This window comes from Miscanthus floridulus, chromosome 18 (assembly GCF_019320115.1).
Source record: "Miscanthus floridulus cultivar M001 chromosome 18, ASM1932011v1, whole genome shotgun sequence".
Taxonomy (NCBI): Eukaryota; Viridiplantae; Streptophyta; class Magnoliopsida; order Poales; family Poaceae; genus Miscanthus; species Miscanthus floridulus.
Genome location: NC_089597.1, coordinates 90,565,468 through 90,588,668, shown reverse-complemented (window position 1 = coordinate 90,588,668; position 23,201 = coordinate 90,565,468). Strand labels below are relative to the sequence as shown.

At 45.9% G+C, this 23,201-nt stretch overlaps 1 protein-coding gene and 2 long non-coding RNA genes across 4 annotated transcripts; 1 reads left to right on the top strand and 2 right to left on the bottom strand.

Annotated features, from left to right (window-relative positions):
• Positions 1-8,578: 8,578 nt before the first annotated feature.
• On the bottom strand, positions 8,579-9,551 carry LOC136520037 (uncharacterized). 2 transcript variants are annotated; one of them, XR_010775128.1, is made up of 3 exons: positions 9,378-9,551; positions 9,208-9,290; positions 8,579-8,662 (listed from the first exon to the last, which is right to left on the bottom strand). It is a non-coding gene; the product is annotated as an uncharacterized lncRNA (long non-coding RNA). The 2 variants fall into 2 exon arrangements; XR_010775127.1 differs by lacking the exon at positions 8,579-8,662 and adding an exon at positions 8,961-9,051.
• A 147-nt stretch (positions 9,552-9,698) lies between these two features.
• On the bottom strand, positions 9,699-11,474 carry LOC136520035 (uncharacterized). The gene is made up of 3 exons (XR_010775126.1): positions 11,341-11,474; positions 11,097-11,209; positions 9,699-9,741 (listed from the first exon to the last, which is right to left on the bottom strand). It is a non-coding gene; the product is annotated as an uncharacterized lncRNA (long non-coding RNA).
• An 8,892-nt stretch (positions 11,475-20,366) lies between these two features.
• LOC136524169 (uncharacterized) lies at positions 20,367-20,912 on the top strand. The gene has a single exon (XM_066517630.1). The coding sequence runs from the start codon at positions 20,367-20,369 to the stop codon at positions 20,910-20,912; it is 546 nt and encodes a 181-aa protein (XP_066373727.1).
• The last annotated feature ends 2,289 nt before the right edge of the window (positions 20,913-23,201 follow it).

Here is a 23,201-nt window from a genome sequence, read left to right as displayed (position 1 = left end):
AGGCGGCGAAGGCCTGCTAGGTGGAGACCAAAGCGGAGCTACGGAAATTTCTAGTGGACACTGAGGCGGCGCTCCAAAAATCCCTAGAGACCCTTAAGTCAGAGCAGTACGCCCTGGAGTCAGCACAGAAGGCCCTAGAGTCAGAGCGAAAGGCCCGGTCGGAGGTAGACCAGGAAGAGATTGCGCTTTGGGGCCGGGTGATGGGGACGGAGGAGGCGAATGCCCGGCTACGTGAGCAGGTGGCCCGACAGGCAGAGGGACTCTCCGCCCTCGAGAACTTCCACCTCGGTATGTACCTTTTCTATTTTTTGTCATGTTGGTTTCTTCCTTTAGCTTGTTTCTAAGCTTATCGCCCTTCTTCCAGAGCTAGATGGAAAGGTGGAGTCATTGGAGTGGGACCTGGAGAGGGCTAAGGCAACGTTTGGCCAGAATGCGGAGGCGCTGGCCAAGCCCCTTGAGGAGCGACGTGCTCTCGAGGGGGATCTTGACCAGATCCGCAATGTTGCCCAGCTCGTCGTCTCAGAGGTCTTCGGGTCGGCGCCAAGTACTAGCACGCCCGCCATCCAACTAGCGGTGAGATCCGGGCCCTCATCACACATGGGTTGTTCTACGGAGCATCGGAGGTGTTGACTTCTATGGCGATGTACCACTCGAACCTAGACTTTGCCACTATCTGCAGCGGGTATGTCGATGGCTTGAGCACGGAGGACATCCAATCACTTAGGAAGAGCTTGCTACCGCACGCAAGGTTGGTGTCAGAGCAAGTCTCTACGTAGTGGGTGATGAATGCCCACCGTGAGGACATGGCCAGAAGCATGCATCAGTGGGACATTGTCCAGCCTGCGGATGGTGCGAAGCCTAGGTCAGAAGTGGACATCACCCTGCCTTCAACTGAGTTGAATGTCATCCAGCTAGGGAGTGAGCAGCCCATGCCTTCACCGGTCGCACCGACATCAGATGCTACCGGGGAGCCCCAATAGCTTGTAAAGTATAATTAGTCTAGCAGATGTAAAAAGTTAAGTTCGTGGGGGAGCCCCCATGTAAACGTTCTTGTGTACTCAATGACTACAATTGGTTTTATTTTTTGTGATGGAGTCACTCCGTTCGGGGAAGCTTGTCCCTTTCGTTCCTTAGTTTTACCTTAGCATAATTTTGTTTTTTATTCTTTCTTTTTTGTGCTTGCCCATTCGTCCTGTAGGCTGCAACCATTGGAGCCTAGGTGTGGCCTGCGAGGCTCAGCTGCTCGTAACCGTAGGTAGAGGCGGGGTGCGATTGGTCGGAATATTTTAAAGCAAAACTACATAAGGTAATTTAAAGGAACAAACTACCCTTTTGTTCGGGTAGGAAGGAGTTCTACCATATGACAGTAAACAAAAAGAGAGGTAGTAGTGCACCCTCGTGGGGCCCTCGAGCGACCCAACCTGAAAGTGTTCGGGTCGGGGCGCTTTTATAGGAGCAAACGTTAAGTAAACAATGGTAAGACTGAATTTTAGGGGAAGAAACGACATAGCTGTTCCAAGCGCTGGTGAGAACATTGTCGTTGTCGTCCCTCAGTCGGTAGGCGTCTGGTTGAATCCACGAATCCCTGCCCACTATGCCCCTTTTCTTGGCTGCTGCTTCTTTGCCTTTTTCTTCCTTTGGTCCACCAGCCTGTCATAGAAGGCGCTTGAGGAGCTCATAGTCCTTATAGAGGTGTTTGACAGGGTAAGCGTGGTTGGTGCATGGGCTCTCCATGAGCTCGTTGAAGTGGCCAGGAAGGTCCTGTTGGGGCTGCTTGCTCATGTGATCAGCCGTGGCAACCAACATGGAGTTGGCCGGTCGGTGGTGATCTTTTCTATTCTTTTTCCCCTTCTATGTGGAGGGGCCCTCGTCTTGGTCCCGACACTTGGCCTTGCCTTTGCCTCGACCTCCGTTGAAGCGCAGCAGGAGCGGCGCTCTCTAGATGCGTCGGACAAAGGCCCGTGGTCCTAGGCCATCTGGGCTGGGACTCTAGTTGCTGATGACGCTGTGAGCATCTTGGTTTAGCCCAAGCCGCTCATGTGTAGGCAGTCGGTGCGAAGCGGTCGCCAAGTCAAGACGAGGCATAGATACGGCCTCCTGTGCTGCGCTCGGTGGCTATAGCGGTGAGCGGGTGGAGCAATTCGTCTAGTGTGTCTCAACTCCCCTAGTTGGGAGAGAGTCCACGAGTCGATGTCACGATGCGGAGCTCTCCGCTTGTTGAATAGCGATAGTCTCCACCAGTGCCCAGAGGTTCCAATGGATCGCCTGTTCCTAGGGGTCGTTCGACTCGGGAAGGCAGCGCAGAAACATTGCCGCAACGGCGATGTTTTGATTAGTTCGAGCAAACTATAGGGGGTCATTCCCCCATCTATGGTGTTGCGCTGGACCTGATGGGCATGACCCCGGGTGTTGCTCACCGGTTTATGCGCGCGGGGCGCAGTGCGGTGCGCCGAGCGCGCTGGCGCGGTCGGCGGTGCGCTCGGCGGCTAGTTCAGTCGCTGTTGTTGTAGCTCCTCATTGTGCTCCTGTGTGAGCGCGAGGGGCCTCCACGTGAGGGTCCAGAGGGGTATGAGTCTACAAGGACTCTGTTACCACCGGTGACTGTCCCGGAGCGTCCGCTATAGCGTACTCCCAGGACGGACGGTGGCTAGGCGCCACGTCGCCGATGCTGGAGCCATCACTCTCAACATCATCATCCATGAGGTTGAGGAAACAGGTGGGAGCATCGCTTGCCATCACCACAAATTCAGACGTGAGAGGGGGCGGCGCCAACATCCTTCAGAGCCCCCATGCGTACACATCCATGGGGACGTGAGGACGTAGGGGAACCGGTCGAATGGCGGTCGTGGTGGGGACAACAGGGTCCCTCTAGATAATCGGCGGAAGATAGAGAATAGCAAGTAAATGACAGCATGTATATTACTTACAGCAGGGTTTGAGCAGAGAGTTTGCTTGAAATGAAGCACAGATGCCTCATCATTGAAGTCGTTGTGCATCCCGGAGCCGATGGAGGGCGCCCCTTCGACGGGCGCCAGAACAGGTGTCTCCTCGCAGAGGTGTAGTACGCTGAGCCGGTCGGCGACGAAGTTCAGGCTTCCAAAGAGGAAGGCCTAGGACGGCTCAAAGGTAGGTGGAACCCACATCCCAACAGGTCGGAGTGCGGAAAACTCCAGTGAGCCAAAGCGAGTCGTATCACTTGAGCCCGCCATGGCGGAGATGGCAGAAAAGTGGGCCCTCCGATGACCAAAAAGTGTTGAACGTACAACGTCTTCCCCACGGACAGCGCCAACTGTCGGTGCAGAAAGTGACCAACATGTAAATATTCATAGTTTTATTGTACGTTGTGATCGGAGGTGGCCTAGCACTCAATGACATAGGGTTTATACTGGTTCAGGCAACGTGTCCTACATCCAGTTTGAGTCGGTTGGTGACTTTATTCCTGAGCCCAGGTGCTCGAAGTTTGCAGTGGGGTTACAAACGAGAAGGAGAAAGATGGGAGGTACAAGTGGTTTAGTCGGACTCCGGTCGAAAGGGCCAAGAGTGACAGGAGCCCCGCTATGTGCTAAGTGTTCAAGCGTGTGCTCATGGTTTGAACCTAGTGGTTCTACTGTTGTGTATTAGTGAACTTGATCGATTTGAATCAACCTATCTGTTGGGAGAGAGCGCATCCCCTTTTATAGATGAAGGGAATGGCCTTACAAGTGAGAGGGAGAGAGTACGTATGCTACTAAGCCTTGTTGCCCACACCGGCGGGTACAGGATGATGGTAGGCGCCCACAATACTGTTGTATGTCAGATGCACGTAGAAGATCGTGTTGTCTTCTTCGGGTATGGTAGACGTCGGCGCTTGCCACACTGTTGATACCTAGAGGCGTGTAAGGGGTTTCACCATGTTTGTCTGGTATGGTAAATGTCGGCGCCCACAACACTATTGATGCCTAGAGGCATGTGGGGGGAGCCTTACCGTATTGGAGTTAATGGCGCCTACAATACTGTAGGGGAAAATGTCGGCGCCTACAACACTTCTTGGGTTCTGTCATGCTAGGGAGGTCGCAGAGTACTGTTTCTGTAGGTGTATAGGGTATGGTCCCCGGTATTGTGGTTTGACTTGTGCGTCCTGCCTTACTTTCTCCGTTAGTTTCCTAGTCCTTACCGAGCGGGCGTCCCCGGTCGGTTGGTTCCAGTCGGCTCTGATCGCGCCAGTCGGAGAAGAGTAGTGAGCAGGGGTTTGGCGCATCCTCGGTCGGAGACGCGGGTCGGAGTCGGAAGCGGTGCTTGGCTAGGCCTTCCGGTCAGAGAGGTCGTTCCGGAGGCGGGCTGGAGATCGAAGCGAACGCTCCGGTCAGAGAGGCGGGCCAGAGTCAGAAACGGGTGCCATTCCTCCTCGGCCAGGCCTTTCGGTCGGAGATTGGATTGCCCATCTGGCCTGTTGTTTAGGTACTTGGGCCGGCCCAAGAGTTACGTGTTGTCTGTTTAGGCAGAGCCTTTGTTGAGAAGCCGGTCCGCGAGGGACCTCGGGTTTATGAACCTGACTGAATATACAATAAAATATCTCTATATTGGAAACAAAATATGAAGATAATAGATAGATGACAAAGAAACAAGACAAAAGATTAGCTAAAAATATATTTTGAAGGAACCATCCATTGGTATGTGTAGTTTCTACATGTCATAATATAAATATAGAAACTATCTCAAAGTTTTCTTGGTTGAAGTAACAAGTATAGAAACTATCCTATAGTTTTCTTGGTTGAAGTTGCCCTAATTAACTAAACTGAGAGTATAGATTTTATGTGTAGTTTCTACATGTCACAACAAGTATAGAAAATATCCCATAGTTTTCTTGGTTGATGCTGCCCTAATAAGCTAACAACTCACCAGAGGTTTTGCTTATGTTTTAGATCACTTACTTATTTTATCTTCTAATAATTAGAAGTTGTCCCAAAAAATACAATCCTAGGTGCATTCTTTGTTAAAATATCTAAAGTTTGACCAAATATATAGATTAAAGATTAACATTTGTGACACTAAACAAGTACAATATAAAAATGCATCATAATAAATCATATAATATTTATTTAATATTATAAGTATATTGTTTTTATATACTCCCTTTGTCCCTAAATAACTATCGCCTTTGGTTTTCGTACCATAAGTTTGTCTAGATTTGTAGAAAATACGTGTAATATTTGTATCTCCAAATAAATTTATTATGAAAATAGATTCAACAATCTATCTAATGACATTAATTTTGTACCATAAATATTAATATTTTTACATACATATTTAGTCAAAGTTGTTTCTCGAGAAACGAAAACAACAGTTATTTAGGGACAAATGGAGTATATAGTTAGCCAAACTTAAGATACTTTGACTCAGTAGTACTTTTCTGGACATGAGTATCAAGCATGACCTTATATATAGCGAATACTCCATCCATCCACAAAAGAATACAATTCTCGCAACGTGAACTTTGACTAAATTTATATAAAAAAAGTACAAAATATTTATGATACAAAATAAGTACCGTTAGATTAGTTATATAATATATTTTTATAGTAAATTTATTTGAAGACATAAATGCTAATAGTATTTACTATAAATTTGTGCTAGATTGATAGACGTTGATACTGTAGTTGTATTCTTTTATGTACCGAGGGAGTACTCCCTCTGTCCTAGAATACAAGTCGTAATGGGATGCGTGTAGATCAAATTTTCTTAAATTTGACTAGATTTGTAAAAAAATACGTGCAACATTTATATCTCCAAATAAATTTATTATGAAAGTATATTCAACGATCTATCTAATGATACTAATTATGTATTATGAATATTAATTTCAACAATCTATCTAATTATACTAATTGTGTATTATGAATATTAATATTCTTTCGTATATAATTAGTTAGAGTTAAAAAAATTGACTTGTCGGAAAACGAGAACAACTTCTGTTTTGGGATGGAGGAGGAATTAACAAACAGCTAGCTGGCTCGATGCCCTACCAAATTAGGAGTATATAGACAAAACGTACGACTTGGGATATCCGACGACTGCCCAATCAATCACAGTTACTGTCCACTGACCAAGTTGTTGGCCGAAGGGAACCATGACGGCACATTTGGAATGTTGTGTTAGCTTGAGAAGCCCACACAGCGGTAGGTGCCTCCAGTTATGTTCTCCAGTTCTCCACGAAAGCCAAAAAAAAATGTAGCCCAAAGCGACCAAGATGAAAAGCAAGACCACCAAAGAGATCTAGAATCACAATCATATCAGGCAGCGCATGCCATGAACTCCCCTTCACCTTTTCGCATGTAGAACAAAGCCTTCCTCAAAGAAACCAAACAGGCTCGTACGCAAAGAGAGACGCAGCACATATATACATTGCAAGATGAAGAAACTGACAGCAAGTAAAAACGGGCAAAAGAGTAGCCTGTGTTATGTTTACCCCGTGAGAGAGATGGCGACGCCGAGACTTTTACTGTGCTGGATCTCCGAGCAGGGCTGTGTCTGTTCACCATGATTCCTTGAACAGCTGGGGAAGGAGGGTAGGGAATCAAATGCGAGCAAGCAGAGTATTTCCATAAGAGGCCAATCCACGGGTACCTTGTAGGTCCTTGCTCCTCCTTTTCTTGCTTCTCGTTCGCTCGCTCACTGTACTAGTAAATAGTGCACTCCCTCTCTCTCCTCTATCTGTCTGCTCTTGAGGCTACTGTCAGTGTGTCGCTGCAGCCCGTATTTACTGCTCATCAATCACGCCCCCTTTCTTGTTTCAGAGCATGATGAAACAGTCACTTCAATCCCCTCTTAGTTCTGTTCCCCCACCTTTGGCCCCGTTTGCTAAAAAAAAAGTCGAAACACTGTTCCGACAGATTTGTTATGAGAGAAAAACACTGTTCGGACTGAAAAAACAAGCTGAAAAAAAAACGGATTATAAGAGAAGCGAACAGGGCCTTTACTGGCTCGCCTGCAACTTACAACTACCAGTTTAGCAATACTCCTAATTTGTTAATCCCATACATAAAACAAAAAAGAGAAATTGATTCCTAATTAAGTGTATCGTAGTTCACTGTAAAAAAACAATTTTAGGAGACACTGGATTTTATTTTTCAAAGACATTCCAAACCTTCTCTGAAAATCGCTTAGGTCTCTATGGGTCTCTGAAAATACGCTTTGTATCCGTTTTGCGTTTAAATAGTGGTAACCTTTGATGGCTTGCATCCTCTTCACTTGCCTATTCATTTGGGCAGGGGCTGTGATTGGAACATTGTGTGTCGCAGTTACATTGATGAATCATGAATGACAGGAAGCCGATGGTACTTTAGAGTGTGAGCATGACAAGTAATTTGAAAAAAAAAAGAGAATAAAATAAATCCTATAGAACAACAAGTACTGTGAACAAAACAGAGGGGTACTACCGTACTGGTATCCCGGCAGAAAATAACGGTCAAAATCATTCTCAGAAGAACGATACGCTGAGGACCTTTCCATTTCGAAACAATGTTTTCCCAAGTAAACTCACAACATATCTGAATAAGTGTATGTCAGGTTTTCATCAGGACGAAAATTTGTTAACTTGATTCGTTCTGCCAAGACTAGGGGCGCGTTTGGACAGTGTCCAGAAACTGCCGCACCGAACGTTTGGCCGTGCCGCAACTGCGGCGCTGAAATCGGCCGCCCGAACTGCGGCGTGTGTTGGCATCCCAAATGAACTAGAGAGCGCCTAGGCAGTTGCGGCGTGCCGCAAGTTCGGCGCAGGTTCGGCATGAACCAAACACGAGCGGAAGTCAAGCGTGGCGAGTTGTGGCAAGGTGACGGCATGAACCAAACGCGCCCTAGGTACCCTATATCATGTACTAGTATGGAAGGATTTAGGCTCGTTCAGTTAGCCCAAAATGAGCCTAGAAATCATTTCGGATGATGTGACGCCATACAAATTAGCCAATCATTCCTGCTCCGTCTCCCCCAGATATTCCACGCCAATCAGCCCTGTTTAGTTCCTAAAAATTTTCACCCCAAAGTGTCACATTGAATCTTACGGCACATGCATAGAGTATTAAATATAGACGAAAAAAAATTAATTGCACAGTTTGGTTGGAAATCGCGAGACGAATGTTTTAAGCCTAATTAGACCATGATTAGCCATAAGTGCTACAGTAACCAACATGCGCTAATGATTGATTAATTAGGCTTAATAAATTCGTCTCGCGGTTTCCAGACGAGCTATGTAATTAGTTTTTTTATTAGTATCCAAAAAACCCTTCCAACATCCCAAAACATCTAATGTGACATCAAAAATTTTCATTTCTTAAACTAAACGCACCCTCAGAGTTCAGAACCAGAACGTGGAGGACCAGCGGAGGCAACAGTTTGCCAGGCACTTATTATACCGGAGAGCAGCGCGCCTTTAAAAGCACCGCTGCCCGCGAGAGGCGGGAATCAAATGCTGCGAAGGGAGGAGCTCCACGGAAGTAGCCAACGCAACAGTACGAAGCCCTCTCCCTTTATACTTGCCCACCAAACCCAGTGTACCACATCCACATGTGTGCGTATGGGGCAAAGTTAAATTCAGGACTATGCTTGGTAACTGGTTCAGCAGATGCAAAGGTTTGATCCAACATTGTCGACAGCACTTGCCAACCTTGAACAGAGGAAATATGCAGGCCTGAAATGACGTTAAGCATTTGATTCAGCTTCAAGTAGATAGCGATCAAGTATTAAACTTATACTGTTAGTTTAAATTAGCTGAATTATAGTTAACATTTTCTTTGGACACTGGACAGATCATTAGATCAACATGAGTTACAAAGCCAAAATGAAAAACAAGCTGAGTCATGGCAATTTTTTTTTATTACGACACACAAAAATAAACTGAAATGAGTTACAAGCCAAAAGGAAAGCTGAATAAAGGAGAGAAAATTACACCAAGGTTTCTAGCTAAGTACTAGCTATTGTTCAGAGGGAAAGTTTTTTCTTTCTTTGCTCTATGGATAACCAAAGCAAAAGTTTTTTGTTGAAGAAACGCTTGCAGCTCAACATGGGTTCTTTCAGGAACTGATAAATAAAGGTGACAAACAAAGCACATGCGTCATAATATGCTAAGCAAATGAACTGTCAAAAAACTCTAATACAGATACCATTTCGAGGAGTTACAACTGCACACAAGGGAAATGATGGTTGAGATATTTTGATACTCGGAGTCACAAATACCTCAGCGTCAGCAAACAATGGAACTGAAGACGTTCCCGTCGAAAGCACCAAAATACCGTGTGACTGGCCAGCATTGTTGTCCCCTGTAATGGAGTTGACACCAAACGATAGATTCAGCAACCAAACCATCAGATTCAGAAAATGACACGCCATGACAGTTGCTACTCTACCCTTAGATGTATCCTTTTTTATGAAAGGAGACATATAGGTGACCCATTGCCATTTTTCTTTCAGACTGTGCTGGATCTTGGAACCAGCATTTCCCGCTTTCCAGGGCAGAACTCATTGGAGTTCTCACGTGGTGTGTTGGACCAACATCTTTCAGCAAAATAGTTTGAGGCCTGACGAGCATTTGCAACCACCAGCATGAGCACTATGTTTTGCACAAAAGAGAAACAAATTTGTCACAGAAAACAAAGGAACACCTTAAATGCTTTTGACAACTCCTATTCAAACGAGAAGGTTTGACTGGCCTGCAGTTACTCACCTATCTCTTTTTGTTTGATTTCTCCACCAGTTCACAACTGTGTCACTCTGCAAAACTAAGGCTGTGTTTAGTTCGTAAATTTTGGGAATTTGGTTACTGTTCGTTTTTATTTGGCAATTAGTGTTTAATCATAGACTAATTAGGTTTAAAACGTTCGTCTCGTAATTTCCAACCAAACTGTGCAATTAGTTTTTTTTCCGTCTACATTTAATGCTCCATGCACGTATCGCAAGATTCGATATAATGGCTACTGTAACACTTTTTGAGAAACTTTTTGGAACTAAACAAGCACTAACTGAATGAGATTTTAGTTACCCCGTCAGTTGTATACTGACATGCTATCAAGCACGAATTAGACACATTAATGAAGATGATGCACGTATCAATCAATCAATCAATGTGTCTTGTGGAAAGTACCAAATTACACTGGAGCAGCACTATGCCCCTTGAACCAGTTACAGAGTACAATAAACATGCCAAATAGAAACATGTTTTTCAACTTTTCAGGTCCTCTCATGTCGTGGAACCTCAACATCCTACAGGGCATCAATAGAGGGCAGCAGCCAGGGAAGAAGTGACAAAGAGCACAATGAACAACAGTCAGGGAGAACCAAAAAGTACATAGGAATATGTTCCTATTTTTCTTTTTTGGATTGAATGAACGGAGATAAGGCTATCCGCACTCGTCCACCTCTATTTGCATCTCTAAAAAGGAATATTCTATCCTAGTCATCGAGATTCTCTACTCTATATCAATTTCTCCCACACTCATATTATCTCTATCCCATACTCTATACACACTATTCCATATTTTATTCCTCTTCCTCCCCCTTTTCTCTCTCCCCAACTCTCTGTCTCTCTTCCGCTACAGTATTGGCGTGCGTGCACAGTGCACCTCTGGGTATAGCGCGCGTACCGGCCGGCCGCTACGCGCCCGTGCGCGATACAGGCGCGCGGTGCCGGCGCGCGCACGCTACGCCTGGCGTAGCGGCCGGTTTGCAGGTCCGCAGTGCGGACAGCCTAAGTTTCTCATGTCCATGAATGACTGACAGAAACACAGAAGTGAAAACATCACATACCCTTTTATCAGGAATAAACTCTCAGATTCTGAAAGATGAATGCATCAACAATCAGATTGGGGTATCTTACGCTTGGTGATTGTTATGTTTAAGGACAGTAGGGCACGAGCCAAGGCCAAAGGAGACTAGAAAATCCAACTCAGAAGTAGTAACTGCTAAGCACAAATAAAACAATCACAGAACTAGCAACATTGCATTTCCCTAGATACTAAAGCACATACAAACTATCTCAAATAAACTTTAATCTGGATTTTCTCAAGGAACGAAGAGCACACATTTACTCAAGGACTACAAATTTCAGAGCCTAAATTTGAACTACGTACCATTACAGAGGAAGTCATCTCAAAGGCTCAAATCACCACCGCTTCGAAGCGAGTACGCAAACCACTGACTGTCTGACTGAAGGATCAGATCATCCCGTATTCCTGTGGAAACCCTAACGAAATCAATAGCACAGATGATTTAGCGTAAGCTTGAACCTAATTCAATCCAGAACGATATTTCGTCGAATAGTTCGCGCACAAATGCGGGACGACGGATGATCAAGCGACGGAAGAGGTGGCCCACCTGCGCCGGAAGAAGCCGACTCGAGCTCCATCCACGCGATCAAGAGACTCCGCCGCCCGTACTTGGTCGAGGCACCTAGAACTGAGTATCGGCTATCGCCGGAGTATCGCCGCGGCCGTAGTGGCGGAATCGCAGAATCGCTGTGAGTTCACTTTCACATGAGGAAAGAAAAGAGAATAAAATAAAATGCTGCTGGATAACACAAACCCAGCACAGAAAGGGAAAGCCCACAATTGGGCCCATGAAGAAACCTGGCCCATAGTTGTATGGCCCAGCCAGACGGAAGAACAGCTCAACACCCATACGTTTATACACATACCAACAAGGCCACCAAGCGGCCAAGCCAGAATTCAGTGAGTGCGCCGTCGTTGTGGTCTTCTTCAACCTCGCGCTGGTAGGACTCTAGGGCTTAAGGCAGGACCGTGAAACTGGGGTTAGGAGGGGTTCCGCCCTGAGGGGCACGCCCTATAGGTCGGTCCGCCTATGTGTGTTAGCATGTCACGTCGATATGACCAGCCAAAACGAATCAGAAAAGGAATCAGCGCAACAACACCGTAATCATAGACGGATACGACATGACATGACATGCCCAAGCGATCAATATATACGGTGGAAAGGCGCTGATGTCCGCGCCACACGCCTGCTTCACGTGAGGTCCCATGTCAGTCCGTGTCCCATGTTCGCTCCGTGTCCCGCGCAACTTTGTGTTCCACGCCCGCTCCGTCTCAATCTGCGTCAGCACGGTTTTCCACGCCTACCGGTCACACCCCCTCCATACCCACGCGTAGACAGGCTCAGTAGCTGCAGCAAGTGCAACATCATATCTACTTTTGCAACGTCTAGAGAAAACATTTGCAATGTATATCTAAAACAGTTGAAGCACTTGCAACTTACGTCTAAAACATGAGAGAAACACGTGTTGAAAATATATGCAACATCCGGATAAAACACTTGCAACATAAGTGTGAAACATATGCAACACCTAGATAAAACACTTGCAACATAAGTGTGAAACATACGCAACACCCATATAAACATCGCAACATCCATCTGAAATAGCTAAAACATTTAGAACAGACACTTGCAACATACGTATATACCATTGCAACATATACAACATACCGATCTACTTTTGCAACATGCATATGAAACACTTACAACATGCATATGAAACACCTAAAACACTTGAAACATGCGGTTACAACACGCGCTTGTAAACATCCAAGGAAGGGAGCGCCAGGCCTAGCCACTCCGGATCTCGTGATGTCATGAGCTGAGGTCGAGCGTCGCGGCAGCGCTGGCATTGACAGCAACCACAACCTTCTAGTGGGGAACGGCGGTGTCGGCAACACCTCGACGCAGCAAGGGACGGGGCACGACATGTTAGGGGCGTGGACCGGGCACGGCATGACGAGGCGGAGTGGGCGCGGCAGGGATGGAGCATGGTGCAGCGGCAGACATGGTGCGACTCAATGCGAGATGGGGTGCCACAGTCTTCCCGCTCCCATAAGCAAGCATTTGCTCAGGATAATAAGTCTATGACCTAACTACCATCTACAGCAACAGACGGTCCTTAATCAACATGAACAGGAAAAATAGTGTAACCAAGCTAAGCCCCGTTGGCCGCGGGACACAACCTATTACACCCACCAATACACATACCATATCCCTGCTCTGTCTCTATTTTTCCTTTCATCATTTATTATGAGAGTAATAATAATCCCCTATTGTGAGCAACGACAGGTTACTCACGCTACCGATGACCTAAGCATAGCATCTACTCGAATCTACACTAGTAAGACTCTTAGGACAGATATATCTATGCATGTAGTTTCCATAAAATTTCTGTAACATAAATGCACAACACATATATATATGGTGAATTATAAAATAGAGGTTATGCACCGGGGCTTGCCTTGGACAGGTGCGGTGTCAGCTGAGTCAGTCAGTGGCGGCTCTAGGACCTCCTCCAGCACGAGAATCTCCTCATCGTACTCCTCGAACTCATGATCGCTGGTGATCACGATCTCTGCCAACTTATTCTCTACAGGCATGCGATGATGATGCAACACTTAGTATTTAGGCAACAGTAACTCTTAAAATAAGAATACGCATACTAAGTTACTAAGATAGCTCTAATAACTAAGATACTAAGCTAACTATCATTTTCATCAAGGAAAGTGTTGGGTTCAACTAACAAACCCTTAGCTTGGCAATTTAAGGATATATCTTTATTTCTACTAATAATTTAATGTATATTAAAACAAAGAGCATTTAACTACCCTAATGCTTAGTCTATTTTAAAGCTACAAAAATTATAGTGAGCACATAATAATACAATGATGCTACTATAAAATTTTTAGGACTAAAGTTATAACCAATTTACCATAAAAATTTCTATAATAATTAACTTAATATTATTAAGCATTCTCAAATAATTTAATATCTCCTAATGTCAACACATATAAATATGAACTAAATATACCAATAGATAGAGCATAATTTTAGGAACCTAACAAAATTTGTTTCATAATTTTTGGACACCTACATAATTTTATATTAATTAACAAACATCAGCTCAGAAATTAAAACAGAAAACTATTTTTAATTCCTTATGAAAACGAAAAGTGAATCTCCCACGCGGCCCACACGAGGCCGCCCCACTCGCGAGGTGGCCCGTGGTAGGGGAGTCCCACGCGCGTTGGCACTTTTTGCAAAAGAGGCCTTACACTTCTTCCAAATCACAACTAAGTGCTAACACTATTTCTCCCTCTCTTTGACCTTCACACATAACCCCCCGTCCTTTCCCTAATTCACTCATGCGCACCCCCGATGACTCAGTGCATGGCAGCGCGGTGGACGACGACATAGCATGACCGCGCCGCCCACCAGAGGCTCATGCTGGCTCGTCGGTCGGGCCGACCTTCAACTATGGTCCAACCGCCTACACCAAGTAGCAATGCGAGGCGACGGCACAAGCTGGAGCAAGCTGCAGTGACGTGCGGCTGTCCACGACGGTGGCGCGGATGCCTCGGTGAACCAGAGCACATAAGAACCTAACTGGCTAGCGAGGGAGCATCAATAGATTACCGTGGACCTAGCCAAGGTGACGGTTGGGGGGAGGATGGCGGAGGAGGTGTGGCCACGTGCGGCCGAGCCGTGCGATGGTATACCGCGGTGGCATGGTCACGTCAACGGCGATGGGGAGGCGGTAGCGGTTCCACTGGTGTGCGCAAGGTGGAGAGGGAGGCAAGGCGAAGCTCGTGGTGTAGGTGAATTGGCTCGAGAGGGATGGTAGGAGGGCTGCCCTCGTCCACGGTCGGACGTGACCTTATCGGCACGGCAGCGAGAAAAGCATCAAATTGGAGCTTGGCAGTGCCTTCTTCATGGCTGGGTGGGGTCGGGCAGTGAGAGAACTTGATGGTGAAGCCACAGACGTGTTGAATTAAATGGAAGTGATCACTCGGTGGCCAATTGGATGGCGCGGCTCGACGATGGCAACAGAGGGAGAGAGAGACATGAGGCGGCAAGTGGGCTCATCTCGGTCTCACCTTGGTGGGACATGGCCGGTGTGATCTAGGTGCGACGCGCATGCAGACGCAATGGACAAGCATGTGCGTCCACGATTGGCATGGCCTGCGCAATCGCAGTGCCATAAATGATAAGGCGACGACGAGCTCAACCACGTGCGTGCGGTAGTGGCGGCATCGAACTGGGCTGACAGCGGCGTAGTGGTACTGAGGGAGGTGCGGACATGACGGCGAGGCGACAGCACTAGCAGCAGTTGCGTCGTAGCACGGGCGAATCTACGAGGCGGCAGTGCGACGAGGTAGGCTACAGCGTCGCCCGACCGTGCGAGCAGCAGTAGCGGCTCCACACGGTAGAGCCAGTGGTGGCCAGGCCAGGGTAGTAGCAGCCGGTCACGCATGGCAGCGCGCGTGCGCACGTAGAGCGAGCAGGCGTGGCGACGTTGCGCCCCCGAGATGTGGTGACCGTGCTCATCCGGTGAACTAGTCCAAAATCACGTTTTGCACAAATTTTAAAGCGCCTATAAAAACTAAACAGTTGCTCTAGAACCTAAACCATATTTACCATGCTTCAGAGGGGATATGAGGCTACCAACCTGAGCTAAAACACGACACCACCTCCTAACTCGATTTTACAAAATAAATCACCAAACATTGCATTGTCTAGCTATCAACAAACTTGAAAATATTCCAAAATTTTGAGCTGAACTTGATTCCAAATTACATTTCTAGGCTATTAAAAATATTGGCTAGCACTGTTATTTTTCCACGGCAAGTATTTCATTGTCATATACAAAGTTCATATTCCAAACTTTATTTAGCGCCATATATATGTTCTATAGTATTTTTGTTCAATAAAAATTAGTTTTAAACCCTAATTGATACATATGAATTATGGAATAGCTTATCATTTAATATTTTTATTGATCATCTAAAGTTACAAAAATGTTATCTATACATTCCATCACATATATTATTACATAAACATGATGCTCATGATATGATTTAGTAGTTTGTTTAGGACGTAACACCGAGGGTGTTACAGTAGCCGCCAGAAACGAAGGAGGGTGGGGCGAGAGAGCTGAGTCGAAGAAGGGCAGTAGGGTCGCGAGCGGTGACACCGGAGTCGAGAGAGACAGAGGTAGCAGGAGGACTGCTAGAGCGAGGCGATTCTGCTCGGTCAATCTCTGTATAGGGGGCTCCCACTTGTTCAACCTTCATCCGAAAACACTGCTGGATTCCTATACATCGTTGTAGAGTGGACGATTTCAACAAGATTCGTGCGCACATCCTCATCCAACAACCTGAGTTTTATCTTCCTCCTTGTCAATCCTAGGCACCGCCACTGCCTCCTCCCTACTGGCCTCCCGCTGCTGACTCCACCTCCAGCCTCACGTCGCCTTGCTTCCCTTTTTCTTTTTTCTTTTTATTTTTTACTTTTCATAGAATATTGAATTTTAGATGTTTTTATATGTATAATTTTTGGAATAAAATAAATATTTGGAACATTTGATTTTTGTTCTAGAACATTGTTCCTGAACATTATCCTAGAACATTCAATTTTATTCTAAATTAATATTTTTGTTATATGTGCTTACTTGAATTGACTTAATGGGTCTTATTAAGCTGACCTACTCGAAGAGTAGGAGGCCTTCAAACATTGCGCATCGGAGGTGCGGTTTTCACGATTTTAACATGAAAAAAGTCCACATTACCTCTCTTAACTTTTGTAAAAGTCTGTTTTTCCTCCCTGAACTCTAAAACCGAGTAAAACACTTCCTTGAACTTTTAAAACTATTCGTTTTACCTCTGTGACCAATTATAAACGGTTTTCAATGGCGGTTTTGTCTTTTTTATTTATTTTGGCTAAATCTTTGAAAAACTATAGTAAATCACATAAAAATCATAAAATGGAAACTCTATTTTTGTTGGATTCCACATAAGTAGATCTACACAGTGAACATATAATATGGTATGCTTTAGTATAACTTTTGTTGTTGTGGTATTAGATCTATGCTTTTCTGTAATTAATTCATAGATGCAGTTTCTATGGCTCAATTATGGTGAAATTTTTATGGTGTACTAATTATTGCATGCTTGAACTACATTAAAAATTTCATACTCATTAGATCATGTATAACTTATTTATTGATTTTTTAGGTGTCTGTTTGTTAAATAAATTTATAACTAAGTTATACATGATCCAATGAATATGAATTTTTTACTACAGTTCAAGTATACAATAGTAGGCCACCATAAACATTTCACCATAATTGGACCATAAAAACTGTAGCTATGAATTAATTACAGAAAATCATAGATCTAAAGCTACAACAAAAATATATACTAAAGCATACCATATTATATGTTCACTCTGTAGATCTACTCATGTGGAGTCCAACAAAATTGAATTTTCTATTTTATAAATTTTCTGTGATTTACTATTGTTTTTAAAAGATTTAACCAAAATAAATAAAAAATAAAAAAACAAAACCGGCTTTGAAAACCATTTATGAATGGTTTTAAAAGTTTAGGGAGGTGGTTTACCTGGTTTTAAAGTTCAAAGAGGAAAAACTGACTTTGTCCAGAGTTAAGAGAGGTAACGTGGACTTTTTCTTTTTTAACGTCGAATGCTTTTGGATTTGCGCCATTTGGGAAATGAGAGATGGATTTCTTCCTCCGCTCTTTCGGTTTGCTACACGCATCAGTTGCTCAAAGACTGTCTGACTCAAGGAGTCAAGGACCAGATCATCCCGTATTTCCATGGAAACCGTAACGAAACCAAGAGCACGGATGATGTAGCGTCTGCTTGAACCATTCAATCCAGAACGATATTTCGTCGAATAGTTCGCGCACAAATGCGACGGTGGACGATCAAGCGATGGATGACCAGCCCACCTAACACAAACCAGCGCAGAGAGGGAAAGCCCACAGCTGGGCCCATGAAGAAACATGGCCCGTACTTGTATGGCCCAACTTTTGAGGCCGCCTGCATCACTCCTCGGCTTCTCTCTAACGGAGGGCCGACCGCCGACCACGATGGAAGCCGGAGGCGGCGGAGCCGAGGAGGAGCAGGTGATGAGCGAGGTGCACCTGGGCTACTCGCCGCACTTCTCCGGCCTCCACATCTCCCGCTTCAGCTTCTCCTCACGGCCAATAGGTACCAGCAGGTCACGCCACGAGCTCTTTTGCGCGCTTTTCGTCATACACCTTCCTTGCACTGCCTCTTAGTGCTAACGGAGGAGACATTGTCGGGACACGGCATGATTTGTACTCTCCTGAACTTTGATTCAGTGTTTTCAGGGCCATCTGGGGACAACCATGGTGTTGGTGGCGGTGGGAGCGAGTTAGCCGCAGCAACGAGCGGTTCTTGTAAATGTTAGAATGATCTCAATCCCGAGTTGGGCCCAACGGCCCAACTCGGGCCCCTTGACCCACGCGCCCTGATCGGGGGCGCCCAGCCCACTATGGCTGGAGGGCCCCTGTCACCCTGTGCTATAAAAAGAAGGTGGGGGCCGGCGGCTCAAGGCACGAGGTTCACCGTGAGCCGCCACACCCACCTACAAACCCTAACCCGATCCTAGGGGCGCAGCCAGTGACGGGAAGCACCTCCGCCCGCCGCCACTGCACTGCACCATCGTCTACTACTTCACCGACCGACGCACCTCCCCTCTGCCCCGACGCGATGGCCGAGGGCAGCTCCTCCGCCGCCGGATCCTCTTCCTCCGCCCCTGTCAAACCCTCTGGTAAACTCCTCCCACTCTTCCTCTACTTCTCTCTGTCACTGTCTACCGATCCCAAAGTTGTACCCGCTAGATCACTGCTAGACGATCCTAAAGTTATAACAATGGTATCAGTGGCCTACCTAGTCAGTGGATCTCGAGTTTGGGTATACAAGAATCAAATCAAAGTTGTTGACCCGATTTCAATCGGATCAAGAAAGTTGAACCCTAACCCTAACGGATCTGGGAATGGGAAAGGAAAAGAAAGGAGACGGGAGGTCCTACCTGGGCCTACCTGTGCTCACCGCCACCGGCACCACTCCCTTGGTCCGGTGGCTGACCGCCGCCGTTCGCCGGCGCGCGGGTCAAAGGGCAGCGCCACCGCCTGTGTGCGGTGTGCGCATGCGCCTGCTACTGGGCACTGTCGCGAGGCGGATCGACGGCGGCGCGCTCCGCCTAGGGCGAACGCGCGCGCCGGCGATGAGCCACGCGGTGGCGCCGGTCTTCATCTCTCGGGCCGCCATGGTCGGCTGCTGCTGCTGCTCCGCGCAGAGAGAGAAGAAGAGAGAGCGCGCGGTGCTTGAGAAAGAAGGAAGGAGAGCACAGGGAGCCGCCGGCACCTGCTCCGGCCGGGCCGCCGGTGAGCCGGCGGCGGCGACCCGCAGGCGGCTGCCATGGGTGCTCGCCTCGCTCTGCTGCTCGGCGGCTGCGGCTGAGAAAGAAGGGAGAGGATGGAAATGAGGAGTTAGGTTTCCGGGGCGCCGGCTCGCTGGTTTTGATCCGGCCGAAATCGGCGCTCGTCTGTCGGATGAGTTTTGGGCGGCCGAGAACGCTCGGGCCAACTTTTGGCCCAGGCGGGCAGAGGCGGTAGGCCGATTAGCCGGCCCAGGCCCACGTTAGGGCCTGGGACCGGATTGGCATGTGGCGCTGGCGGGAAAGGCCGGCTGGGCCGGGCCGAATTCGGTGTCTTGGGCCGCAAACAACGAACAAAAAAAAGCGGGGCCGCTGCGCTGGCCGGGCCGCCGAGCTGGGCTGGGCCGCCAGCAGGCAGCAGCGCGCGCGCGCGTGCGGGAGGCCGTGGGCCGAGGCTCCGCGTTGTGGGCCGAAATGGTTTTTTGCCTTTTGGAAATTACAGTTATGATTTTTCTATTTTCCAGAATCATTTTGATGCATATTTGAATGCATTTTGAATTGAAAGATGATACTTTTTCTGCACAAATTTGTCCAACGATAATTTGTTCAGACAACAGTAAAGTTATTTCTCAAATGTTTCTGGAAAATTGATTATACAAAAGTTAAAGTTTCCGCTGCGTATTTAAATTGTTATCGTTTTCATTATTAAATTCGAACCAACGGGAGAGTTTAATATTTGAAAATGGATAATTTTACTGTGATTATAATGTTGTTATTATTCTGACCAACGTTGATTAATAGCAATATTATGATGTGGATTAATAGTTGTTGTCTACATTAATTCTATTTCTGCCCAACGGTGATTTAGAATTATTGCAAAGTAAATTTTATATTATGTTCTCACCTCATATGAATTGTAATTTCAGGTAGTTCCTCCCTGATGTCTGCCCTGAGAGAGATTCCACCACTGAGGGGAGACAACTACCTTGAGTGGAAGAGGAAGATTGACTTCACTTTCACTATAGCTGAGGTTGACTGGGTGCTCACTGAACCGTGTCCCACAGTGCCTGTGGAACCGGTGCGGGAGGCCAGTGAAAGTGATGAAGCATGGGACAAAAGGGTGAAAGATTTTGGACCCATAAAGATGGCTTATGACATAAAGCATACTCGATGGGTCAGTGACAACAAGAAATGTTGTGCTGTCATTGAGAATACAATTGACCCAGCTCTTACAGGGTCAATTGAAAAGTGTGACACTGCTGTTGCTTACTTTGAGAGGATCAAGAACCAGTTCACTGGTTCCTCCAAAGTGTATGCTACCCATTTGTTCAGGCAATTGACAAATGAAAAGTTCAAAGGAGGTAGCATACGTGACCATATCCTGAAAATGAGTCACTTGGCAAATAAGCTGAAAGGAATGGAACTGGAGATACAACCACAGCTCCTTATCCATTTTGTTTTAGCTTCCTTGCCTAGAGAGTATGAGAATTTTGTCATAAGCTACAACATGCAGCCTGAGAAATGGGACTTAGACAAGCTCATTGCTCAGTGTGTTGATGAGGAGCTCAGGATCAATGGCCAACCTGGTGGCCAAGCAAACCTGGTCAAAGGGAAGGGCAAAAGGCCCTTCAATCCTGGCTCCCCAGCAAAGAAAGGTCCTATGCAACAGAAACCACACTTTCAGCAATAGGGCAAGCCATAGGCAGGTGAAAACTTGTGCTGGCACTGTGGAAAGGAGGGACACAAGAAGACTGACTGCCCTGATTGGTTAAGAGAGCTCATGAAGAAAAAGGGTGAGAATATTATTTCATTTGTAAATGAATCTCTGTATGCAAAGTTTTCAAAGTCAACATGGTTTATTGACTCTGGTGCAACTATTCATGTTGCAAACTCTTTACAGGGATTCATTTCGACGAGAACTACGCTAAAAAGAGAAGAGGCCATTAGCGTTGCGAATGGCGTACAAGCTGCAGTAGAGGCAATTGGAGATGTAGCATTAGATTTACCTAATGGCTATAGTCTTACTTTGAGAGATGTTTTTTATGTTCCTACACTGCAGCGCAATTTGATAAGTGTAATAAAGTTGGATGATTCAGGTTTTACCTGTAATTTTGGACATGGCAAATGTGTCATTTGGTTTAATGATATTTGTGTTGGCCTTGCCTTCCAACAAGACGAATTATATATGTTATCGCTATGTGAAAGTGTGAATTCCATATGTAATGTGAATGATAGCGTTTCCTCGTCTACAAATGAGAAAAGGAAAAGAAAGCGAACTACAAACGCAACGGCGAAATTATGGCACTGTCGTTTAGGCCATATTTCGAGGGGGAGAATAGAAAGACTAGTAAAGAATGAAATTCTTCCTCCTTTGGAATTCGCTGAATTAGAGCAATGCATCGATTGCATAAAAGGAAAATATGTAAAGCAAATTAAAAAGAATGCCAAACGAAGCACAGGAATATTAGAGATCATTCACACTGACATTTGTGGTCCCTTTCCTGTAAAGAGTGTGGATGGCTATGACTCGTTCATTACATTCACAGATGACTACTCCCGGTTTGGCTATATTTATCCAATTAAAGGAAGAGATGAAGCATTGGATAAGTTTAAAATATTTAAGGCTGAAGTGGAAAATCAGCATAGTTTAAAGATTAAGCTAGTCCGGTCCGACCGTGGGGGGGAGTACTATGGTCGGCATACCCCATATGGTCAAGTTCCTGGACCTTTCGCAAGGTTCTTACAGGAAAATGGTATAGTTGCCCAGTATTCCATGCCGGGTGAACCTCAGCAAAATGGAGTAGCTGAAAGGCGTAACCGTACCCTGATGGATATGGTGCGCAGTATGATGAGTTACTCTGATTTACCATTGAGTTTATGGATAGAGGCATTAAAAACCTCCATTCATATTCTCAATAGAGTGCCAAGTAAATCGGTGCCCAAAACACCGTATGAATTATGGACAGGAAGGGTACCTTCACTAGATCACTTGCGTGTGTGGGGGTGTCCTGCTGAGGCTAAAGTGTTTAACCCAAATATTGGGAAACTTGATCCCAAAACAGTGAGTTGCTATTTTATTGGCTATCCTGAAAGGTCAAAAGGTTATCGTTTCTACTGTCCCGATAGACTCACAAAGTTTGTGGAAACGAGACACGCTATATTTTTAGAGGATGAAATGATGAGGGGGAGTATGGCTGCTCGGAAAATTGATCTTGAAGAGAAGCGGGTGTGTGCACCCAATCCTGTGATTCAGGAGCCATTTTTCGAGCTACCTATTGTTCCTGCACCAATAGTGCAAGACACTGTGGAGCAAGAACCTGTTGTTGTTCCTCCTGTGGTAACAACAGAGGAAAATGAGGAACCTGTTCAGCAGGAACCCATTGAAAATGTTGCCACAAATGAGGGGGAGCAATCTCAGCCTCCAATAGTAGATGTGCCAAATGTAGAGGCCCCTAGAAGGTCTCAAAGAGAAAGAAGGCCAGCTATCTCCAGTGATATATATGAGTTAAATAATATCACTGAAGAGTATCAAATGGAGGGTGATCCCACCTCATTTGAACAAGCCATGAGAAGCGATCATTCATCCAAGTGGTTTGAAGCCATGGAAGATGAAATGAGATCGATGAGTGCCAACGATGTTTGGGACTTGGAAGAAATTCCCAAAGGAGCCAAAACAGTAGGCTGTAAATGGGTCTATAAAATAAAATATGACTCCCAAGGGAAGATAGAGAGATTTAAAGCGCGACTTGTGGCTAAAGGTTTCACACAAAGGGAGGGAATTGATTACACTGAGACTTTTTCTCTAGTCTCATGTAAAGATTCTCTCAGAATAATAATGGCATTGGTGGCACACTATGATTTAGAGTTGTATCAGATGGATGTGAAGACGGCATTCCTAAATGGGGATTTGGAGGAAAATGTATACATGGCACAATCGAAAGGTTTTGTCGTGGAAGGCAAAGAAAAGATGGGATGTCGC

Bases quoted from the DNA above. Each gene is read 5' to 3' on its own strand.
- LOC136524169 (XM_066517630.1), top strand. From the start codon at position 20,367: ATGGCTTATGACATAAAGCATACTCGATGGGTCAGTGACAACAAGAAA.